The 10683-nt window shown below is 36.1% G+C and overlaps 1 protein-coding gene across 1 annotated transcript; it reads right to left on the reverse strand.

Annotated features, from left to right (window-relative positions):
- Nucleotides 1-4044: 4044 nt before the first annotated feature.
- LOC117341742 (WNT1-inducible-signaling pathway protein 1-like) lies at nt 4045-10333 on the reverse strand. Its single transcript, XM_033903605.1, has 5 exons — nt 10204-10333; nt 9245-9397; nt 6992-7021; nt 5377-5497; nt 4045-4216 (listed from the first exon to the last, which is right to left on the reverse strand). Exons 1-5 carry the CDS (start codon nt 10331-10333, stop codon nt 4090-4092), a joined length of 561 nt encoding a protein of 186 aa, XP_033759496.1. The 3' UTR covers nt 4045-4089.
- Between the last annotated feature and the right edge of the window lie 350 nt (nt 10334-10683).

Raw genomic sequence — 10683 nt, forward strand, 5'->3', positions numbered from 1 at the left:
AATATAATTGACATATTATATTTGCTACAATTTCAGAAAACCAAACAATTTAAATGCGAATTTATCATTAGCATCTGATTTGCTAATCCGTCTAAAAATCAAGGGTTTAGCATTGTCATGACGATTTCTAGGGACAATCAAGTGTTTAGCATTGTCAGGACGATTTCTAGGGACAATCAAGTGTTTAGCATTGTCAGGACGATTTCTAGGGACAATCAAGTGTTTAGCATTGTCATGACGATTTCTAGGGACAATCAAGTGTTTAGCATTGTCAGGACGATTTCTAGGGACAATCAAGTGTTTAGCATTGTCAGGACGATTTCTAGGGACAATCAAGTGTTTAGCATTGTCAGGACGATTTCTAGGGACAATCAAGTGTTTAGCATTGTCATGACGATTTCTAGGGACAATCAAGTGTTTAGCATTGTCATGACGATTTCTAGGGACAATCAAGTGTTTAGCATTGTCATGACGATTTCCATACGATGCCTCAAATGTTTTGATCTTGGTCCTTAGACGCTGGTACAACACACAAACCAAATGAATACAATTAGATTACCTGATTTCAAAATAGCTTAGTTTGTTCTACATGAACCATATTCATATTGTTCATCCAATTCCAAACGTAAAATATGCTAACTTATCATGTTTCAATAGAACAACATTTCAGCACTCGGATTTCTGACTGATTACATGTATGCCTCGTTTTTTGTTTTTGTTTGTTTTTGTTTGTTTGTTTTTTTTGTGTGGTTTTTTTTTTATTAATGAAAAACGACTCTTATATTATAATAGACGTTTTATTTCTGTCTCTTCTATTAGCAATTTGAACCCATAAGAAAATATATCTATTTGAAAGAAAACAACTCGTATCAATAAAAATGATAGGCAAGAACAGCGATACAGATGTAAACTTTCATGAACATGGGAACACAAGGAAGACCATGCTGAAATTTGTGGATTAAATGTGCTAATGATTGATTTTTTGTTCTTCTTTCTTGAGTTGGTGGCAAGATCTGCCAAAAGACTATTGGCACACACATTTGGAAACTCTCCCTTGGTCGACTTTCCTTTGTTTTCCTATGAGACCTCATCAATCATAGAGCTTATCAGAGGAGAAAATAGAATACATCCTTAAGTTCTTTTTATATATAAGATGAAAGACAAAATAGTGAAAATCATTAATATTTCGCGTGGGATTTAATTTTGTGTTAATACCCGAGGAAAGTCAATCGCAAATTCAAACCCTTCGCGGTTTTTTTTTGTACGAAATAACAACTATAGTGACATCCATGTTGATTTTGTCGTTATTATGACTTGTTTTCATACAAATTTGCGTTTATTTCATATATACCATATCACATAATCAGAAACATATCTGCCTGCTACATATTGCCTTTAAATATAGACATATGTAAAACTCAGGTCGGAGGTGGAGCTACATTAAATAGAGTTGGAAAGATGCTAGAACAAGTTAAGATTCGTATAGATAGCAACAAATCCAGTAATATTTTACAAGCCTGTGAAATCTGTCAAATCTGGTAAAACAAACGCTCGCACTACCTGCTATAGACACTTGTGAGCATAATGACATGATTATTTTGTACTATATGTATAATCCACATGAGCTTTCTGTGTTCTCCTGAAACTTGCATTTTACGCATGTTTTGCCGACATTAACAGGTAGCTTAACAATTTTATGTCAAAAGCAAGAACCCAAGGATAGCCATGATACATATTGACATTTGATAAAGTTACTTCCGATTCATTGCATCAGAATAGTGATTTATATGCTTGTACAATATCACTGGAATTGCTATTGATATGAACCTTAAACATGCTACCAAAGCGAAATGTTTTAAACACTGTACAAACAAGTCTGGCTTATTGAAGACCTGTCATCCTCCAGACATTGTAAATCAATGTTGAGTTTTTTAATGTTAAATACCTTGAAAACAACTCACTTCATTCTTCAAATATAAAAAAAAACATGTAGAACATTCAAATTCGTATACTTTGTTTCCGTACTATTATGTGTGAGCGAGCAAAGCATCTTTTACTGATATAGGAGTATATGTCTCGAATAGCTCATCGTTCGCGAATTCAAAGTCATTTTTGGATCAGCGTTCGAGAAATCATGTATTCGCGAATATGTTTGAAGAAGTAAGTTTGCAAAATAAAATCTAAGTGATTTACAGTTCTCAGGACTTTAGCGATGGTGATGGTGGTGGTGGTGGTTTGGGTGCCTATATGATAAATTTAAATACTCAATGCACGTAAAGACTACAGTATATACATGATAAAAATGAAACTTTGGAATCATATAAAAGATCTTTATACACGACTATGATAAATTCCAACTGCTTAGTACCTTTATCAAAAACGAAGCAAAAACATTATTATACATCACGGTATTCGAAATGAGCCCAAAAGGTAATCTATTGGGTTTTGTAATGTTTAACGTCCTATCAAAAGCTATTGGCATTTAAGGATGGCCGCTGTGTGCAAGATCCTTGCGTGTGGTGATTGTGTGATGTTGTTTTGCGGTATGTTCCTATTTGTCTCCTTGTGATACGTCTGCAGAATATACCAAGTTCAATTATATTTTCTGGAATTGTTCTCAATGTTTCATAAACATATTGTGTCTTATACAGAAAATTGAGTGCATCACAAGGTAAAAACATCTTACAAAAAATGTTACAATGGAAAATACATCTCTAAAACGGACGTCAGTAGCCTGGGGCATCTTCGCTAGCCAAGAATTCTGCTTACGTTACATTCCATGAACCCTTGTCAGATGTAGTCGTCAGTTCTGGCCCTCTAGCGGAGATTCAAAACTACCACCCTTTATGCATGAAATCAAGCGTTACCGATGTACTCCATCGTTGATGTTTACAGACACACATGGAGGCTTGCGTCATTTTGATGAGATATGTGATCAATGACTTCTATCAATTGAACAAACACTGTGAATGTTTCCCCAAAGATTATACGTCTCTGTATTTAGGTAAAATGCCATGGCATAGTCGACAAGGAAGCTCTGTACTGGGCGCCGCAATTATTGTTTACTGCGAAACCAAGCCTGAATGTAAAACGCGATTTGATTGGATGCCCTGGGATTCCAGGGCGCAACAGTTTAAACATGGCTATATCTGCCAAAGGTTCGTGGAATGTAACGTAATCAGAAGCCTTGGCTAGCGAAGATGCCTGGGGTTCTTGTGATTAGGAAGCCACTCCGCGTCCACACTAAAGTAGTAGGCCGGGATATTTGTGGTTAGTAAGCCATTTACAAACCACAACCAAAGTTGTAGGCCGGGAGATTCGTGGTTAGTAAGCCATTTACAAACCACACCAAAATTGTAGGCCGGGAGATTCAGGATTAGGTAGTCATTTGGCAACTACACCAAAGTTGTAGGCCAAGGGATTCGTGATAAGGTAGCCTTTTGGCAATCACACCAAAGTTGTAGGCCAAGGGATCCGTGATTAGGTAGCCTTTTGGATACCAAACCAAATCTGTAGGCCGGGGTATTCGTGATTATGTAGCCGTGTGGCAACCATACCAAATTTGTAGACCGGGAGATTCGGGATTTATTTTGATAGAGGTTCACCATGAAATATGTCGCTTGTCGCTACTGCTTCAAAATAAAATGAAGTGAATAACCATACTACTTCAGGGATATGTTTTTAAAGCTAAAACAACAGGTACTTTTAAACATTACGAGAGGAGAGATAATTTAGATGGGAGAGGGGAGGATGGCCCTTTAGATAAGCTGGGGATGTCGTTTAGAACAGGGGGGATGGTGGCCCTTTAGATAAGCTGGGGATGTCGTTTAGATCAGCGGGGAAGGGTCTTTTGGATATGAGAGTGGTCCCATATATCGACGAGATTCAGCCCTAAAATTAGTCATTAGTATCTGACATTCATCTGTATTGAGAGGTGGTACATTTCTGTAATATGTTGCATTTTTTCAATACAATATAAAACAATTCAATAATTAGTTAATAAAATTTGGCATTGTTCGACATTACAAATATAACAACTACAGAAAACATGCTCATGTTTATTATCCATACCTTGGTACCAGAGAATTATTACACCGGGGTATACCACGGGGGATACTGAATCATAATATGGCAAGGGCATGACGGCGTTTTACAGCATTTTCCAGGCGCGGGGTCTTCTAGGTGGCACATCAACGGAAGATTCCATTTCAGACATCTGTAAAATGTAAAATTAAAAGTTGAAAATGTTAAATGTGAGCAATCAAATACAGTACGTGGTTTCTATTTGTACCCCAATTTTCATTAGGGCTATATAGAGTACGGTAAGAGTATAACTAGGTTCATTTTTAACAAAACCTTGTGGATAGATAAGGATCATTGGGGACTTTTGTTGGAAATATATTAATATATATATATGTAGAGCTAGGCTACTCAGGGAGTGGTTGTCGTATTATATATAGCGTTAATACATCAAAAGTTATAAAAACACGAGCTGTAGCAATGTTTTGGTTACTTTTGAGCCTTATTAGTCAATAGTCAAAACATTTATACATATATATATAATAATTTGGCTGTTGAATAATAAGGCATGAAACAACTGCTTCATTAACTGAATAACCTTATTAATCAGATAAAGAAATCCCTCTGATTATCCTTAAATCGTCCTGTAGCGGGTATATTTTCCAAGCCAATCATGATGAGAAAGAAGATTCATCATATTCATTTAAATGCTTGGACGCATTGGAATGTTCCGCGCCGACCAACTTTTTTGACTACCTACCGGCTCGTTACGTTTTCTCGTAATATTCCTTTGAAATTGTCAGAAATACTTCATTTGCATTAACATTGCGAGTCAAGTAATAATTAGACATATCCTATATCGTTATGAGATATGAAGTCAGACATGTGTGATGCTTCTTGATTTACCAAATGGCTCCATTGTCACCACCCTAACTCGGGTGTCATCGATGAAGCTGAATACGCTTCCACTGTCAGAACACCTTTTCTCAATCTCCTGATACTGTTTTTATGAGTCGAATTGCAAATTTGAATCTTTGTTTATTGTTTTCCCTCGTTAAATCGATTTTTATTTTAAATCATGATTTCGTTATATATTGTTTCGGGATTTTTTGTCGCTTTCATAGCTTCCCTTTAGGATTGTCACGCTTTCACAGCAAGTATCACTGACCAGTATGATGCAGCATTGCGTTCATTGCTCGGTATATACTGTTGCTATTATCAAGTAAATATTTGAAGGTTCTTTTCACTAAAAGGCACCACATGATATTTGTGATATACAGACTATCTATAAGTATGTGTCACGAATAGGTATATGATGAGATACTGTGACTATTGTAGGTATAATAATTAACTTACAAATCTCGACAAGTGTAATTTCCTGTGCTCCCGTCTAAACATTCACATTGGTAATCGCACCCTTCCTGCCACATTTCGCCATGTGCATGAACAACGTTGTTGAAATAACATCCATTAGAACCTATATATATATACGAAATACTTCACTATTACTGCAAATAACTTATTTGCGACAGATGAGCTATTAGAGGCATGTCCTCCTATATCGTTAACAGATAGCGTTATATTCACCCACATTTTATTGATGAGAGTAATGTAAATAAACCTGGAAAGTCACGTGATTTAGTTCTTTTATACCTGCTGTGATTGTATTTACTTTTACTGCATACTTCTTACCTTTTACATTGAATAAGATGGACAATAAATCACTTTTTACCACACTCAACTGCACATATAATCCCGTTTCATGGCCAATCATGATAACATGACCATGAAAGGGTTGTGTATGGGCAGTGGACTGTGATAACAAATAATGTAAGTAAGGAGAATTAATCAATGATTAGTCGATTAAGAAGAAGGTTTAAAGTCCATGGTTGACAAATATAAAAGTATATATACATTTGATAATCAATAATCAATAATTGATATGTTAAGTACTGATGAAGTCAATACAGATAAAAAAAATTGAATTACAGAATAAAATTTGCTTAACTTAAAAAACATTTCTTGGAAAAGTTGAAAATTTTCAGGAGCCCTTTCGTGATACAAAAAATCAAAGATTCAAATATATAATTTCCTGACAGATACGAATGGAAATTACTAGAATTCCTTATGGATAGATATTTCCTTATGTATAAAAATCTTTCAACAAGTACCTTTTACATTCCCTGCATGGCACCGATACAAATATTTCAGACCATAGAATTTTTCAAAATCCCCCATTATATTCTATTCTGAAATATAACTAAAGCCAGAAATTCATCCCATATGAACAAAACAAATAAAAAAGAAAATTCTCCATATCCTCATCCTAATCCAAAACAGTGTCCGTTGCCGAAGTTACGTGTGTTATGGATAATATCCGATAAAAATAAAGGCTGAGTACTAATTACTCACACAGGTAAGTTCAAGGTGGGAAGTATAAAATAAGTCACTTCTTGCGTGATTTCTCGTCACTCGCTCGGGCATTATAAATCCGTTATCACTTGAAAATCATGCAATAGCCTATACATGCAAAGGCTGTCTTACGCATGATGGTACGTAGACAAAGAAACCTACGAAGATGAACACTTTACATGTTTTTTATGTTCAGAGATTGGGGCGAGTTGTAAACACACCATTGATCAACAATATCTGGGAGGATGACAGGTCTCCAATATAAGTAGTTTTTGCCTAAATTTCACCATTCTATATCTTAGATTAAAGTATTTTTGCACATAATATGTTGTCTAATGCAGTGTAGCCACAAATTGATATACACAATATTTTATTGTTATATATATGGTACATTACATGACTTCTAACACCTCACATACCGATAGAGATCATATATCCATTACTAGGCAGTAACTACTCTATCCATTAGATTAATTAATTAGTTTAGTTTTCATTTCCATCTAAATTACAGTCGGCATAAACTGCATCCAAAGCATATTTTCGATATGTCATACATTACCTAAAGGAAGTTTGGTAGTCGCTTCATCATCTGGAAAATAAACATTTTTTTTATTAAAACAGTTATAATATAGCATGACAAGATATGTTAAATGCCTCCAAAAACTGAATCTTCATTGCCGCTACATCACCTTAGATATCAACCTTTGTATTAAAAGCAATTAGAATGTAAGAAGGCGTGCTAGTCTCCTACATCGATAGTCGCTATATCATCAAATATCTACAGCTACGCAAAAACAGTTATAATATAAAAATATTCCGTGCTTAGAAATCTCAGAATGCATAAAATGATACCCACGGTATAAAAATATATCTATTCAACAGCAGGAAATAAAGCATTTAATAACACATGCCTAACATTGATCGATTAATGCACAAAAAGTGACATATTGTAGCAAATGAAAAGGCCTCATATTGAAGGATTTGAATTTTGTCGGACATACTGTATTATTTTTCAACATAATCCCCTTCGGTATCTATACACTGTTGCCTGCGGTGTTTAAGGGCCTCAATGCCACTTTTAAAGAACTCCTTTTCTTGGCTGTTCAGAGAGTCATCCACTGCATGTTGACGTCATCATCGGACTGAAAGTGGGTGCCTGAAATAGCTGCTTCCAGTTTTGGAAATAGATGAAAGACTGATGGAGCGAGATCACGTGAATAAGGCGGATGCTCAATCAATTGTTGTTTGGCCTCTGGGATAAAATTATTGACCCATGTTTCATCCATAGTGACAAATCTCTGAAAAAAATTAGCACGCGATAATGTGCGCCTGGTGTGCTTCTGATCAACTGTCAGAAGTCCTAGTACCCAAGGGGACGAAAGCTTTCTCATTGCAAGATCCTCGGTCAGAATGGAATGTACTCTTTCCTATGAAATGCCAACTCTACTGCTTAATATCTTTCTGTAACTCGTCTGTCAGTTATAACAATATCATGAACTGTATTGACCATTTTTAAGGTCGCAACATTGACAGGCCTTCCAAGACGGGGGGTCATCCTCAAGGTTCTGTCGGCCGCGCTTAAACTCCGCCACCCACCTTTTTTTACTGTAGCATATGAAGGGGCAAATTTCCCTAGTGTTGCTACCATATCAATAGATATCATTAAATCTTTTTATGCAAATATTTGATCACTGCTCTTTCACCGATTTAGTCAAGTTTGCAAAAGCCGCTTGTCTTGTTTACTTGAGAGTGCTACCTCGTCGATATAAACTAACCCCAATGAGACCAGTCCTTGGGTACACGGCCCTATATATTCAGAGAATACTTAGTAGTAGGACTTAAAATGAACATCCTTGAGTACTTCCTTCAATACGAGGCTCACAACATATCAATCATCCCTCGTACGATAAAATCTTTTGGATGCCAATCAATCATTTATTAACTTTAGATTTGAAAGATAAAAAATATAAACTAAAGATTTTTGGGCCTTTTGACAAAGATAAACTTTATTTGTTTTACAACAAAGACAAACGTGTTACCACTATACCACCCGACCATCCACTGTTAATAGTGTGTAGTATGTGACTCTATGTGACTCTATACATCAGAGAAGAATCTGTATCTAATGTCTCGTATCATGTATCTTCTGAGCTTCAAATCCGAGACAAGTAATACTTGTTTTCGTAGAGGTAATCATCTAGGTCCATGTTATGTTATACAGTGAAATGTATAAGATACTATTATCGAGAAGCTTCGTCTTAGTGCACTACTCTTGATGACATGTTTAGTGTTGTATTGTTTAACGTGATGTCAACAACTTTGGTCATTTAAGGACAGCCTCTCCTGTATAATAGATGTATGTGTGCAGTATTGTGTTTTGGGAGATTGTGGTATGTTCGAGTTTGTCTCTTTGTGATAACGCGAAATGATGGCGACTAGGCCTATATAGTGCTACCTCACTAAAGCATATTGCCAAAGACACCCAGCAGGACACCCCACTCGGTTATATTATACTGACAACCGGCAAACCAGTCCTCAAGCAGGAGTGACAACTACAATTTTATAGACTCTGGTATGTCTCGGCTTGGGGATAGAACCAGAAGCCTTTCTCACAAGGGCGAATAAAGTTGTTAGAAAGAAGAGAAAAAATAAGATCCTAAGTTTAGTCACCTCTTCGGATCATATATCGGGGGCAGTAGATACAATTCTTTAGCCCTACCTGTAGGGCCGATCGATCGATGATATGACTTATCCAAATGACAACACTGAAATTATTATCCAGACGAACCGCATAATCACCCAACATACTTACCACAAAAGCCACAGTAGCTAGCACAGTTCTGCCGGGCCCATACAGTAAATTGGCTACACACATCCTGGCCATAGCCTTTACACTGGGGCAACGCGTCATGGCATGAGCCTTTAGATAGTGTAAGTGGTAGGGTAGGAGGTGTCTTCACGAAACCTTCAATACCAATGCTGATACTTGAAACACTGATAATAACACTACATTGACGTTTAAATTATAAAAAAAGAACAATGAGAGAGCATAACGGGGGGAGTAAACCCCAAATATCAAATTAGTACAAACGGTAACATTGTTATTGTTATACAAAGGGTTAGGGTCTTCCTACAACAATGACTCCAATTGACGAGTGTAATCATTTAAAATAGACGCGGGGAGTAGAAATTATTACCTGGACAGTGAAAAAGCAACTGTAAAGCATTTTATTTATTTTATTTTAACAAACATGTTCATTTTTATTTTATTTTTTTTTACTTTTGACATTTGTATTAAGATTTTCCACATAAAGTAATTACATGATACAGAAAGAAACAAAGACAACAAGACAACTTCCACACACACTTACCTACACAGACTGTATATATATATAACTTGAATACAGAGTGTGGATATTACTTGAAAATTAGATATTTGAAAAAACTTCTAAATATCTAAATCTGTCAAAAAAACAAATATTGTTTGGAAAAATAGGTAAATAATATTACATACATAACCTGATTATATTCATTGTTAAACAATGTACACATGTACATTTTTATTGATGAAATTTGCTGTGCTCTATAACATCTTATCACTTGCATGGGATGGTTACTCTTATAGAGTACAAGATTTTGGTACATTTTATATAATTATCTCCCTAATTTGTACATGGATTGTACTGTTTTATAATCATGTCTCGTCAATCCGTTTACTGATTTTAGTCTGACATGTACACGTGTACATCTTGTGTTATCTCATTCACTTACCACAATATCCGCAATACAGGGCACAGTTGTCAAAGGCCCACGTCTTGTACGTATGGCAGACAGATGTCCCGTATACCTCACAATCAGTTATCTGGTCTACACATTGTGGCGTCTGTGGGGCCAGCGTCATAGAAGTCACTGAAAAACGGAGGTCGCTAACAAAGTCTCGTTTAGGGAGGCAAAAACATACTCTGACGAGTTCTGATAGCTCTACCCCTCTGTCCAATCTGCCACGTAATTACCCTGTATTATTTCGATTGTACACGAAACCTTACCCTGTATTATTTCGATTGTACACGAAACCTTACCCTGTATTATTGGGATTGGACACGAAACCTTACCCTGTATTATTGGGATTGGACACGAAACCTTACCCTTTATTATGGGGATTAGACACGAAACATGACCCTGTATTATGGGGATTAGACATGAAACCTTACCTTGTATTATGGGGATTGGACACGAAACCTGACCCTGTAT

This window comes from Pecten maximus, chromosome 14 (assembly GCF_902652985.1).
Source record: "Pecten maximus chromosome 14, xPecMax1.1, whole genome shotgun sequence".
Classification (NCBI taxonomy): domain Eukaryota; kingdom Metazoa; phylum Mollusca; class Bivalvia; order Pectinida; family Pectinidae; genus Pecten; species Pecten maximus.

Bases quoted from the DNA above. Each gene is read 5' to 3' on its own strand.
- LOC117341742 (XM_033903605.1), bottom strand. From the start codon at position 10,333: ATGACGCTGGCCCCACAGACGCCACAATGTGTAGACCAGATAACTGAT. The intron at 5,498-6,991 runs GTAATGTATGAC...ATATATATATAG, and splicing joins GACTACCAAACTTCCTTTAG to GTTCTAATGGATGTTATTTC. The intron at 4,217-5,376 runs GTAAGTTAATTA...TACATTTTACAG, and splicing joins AATTACACTTGTCGAGATTT to ATGTCTGAAATGGAATCTTC.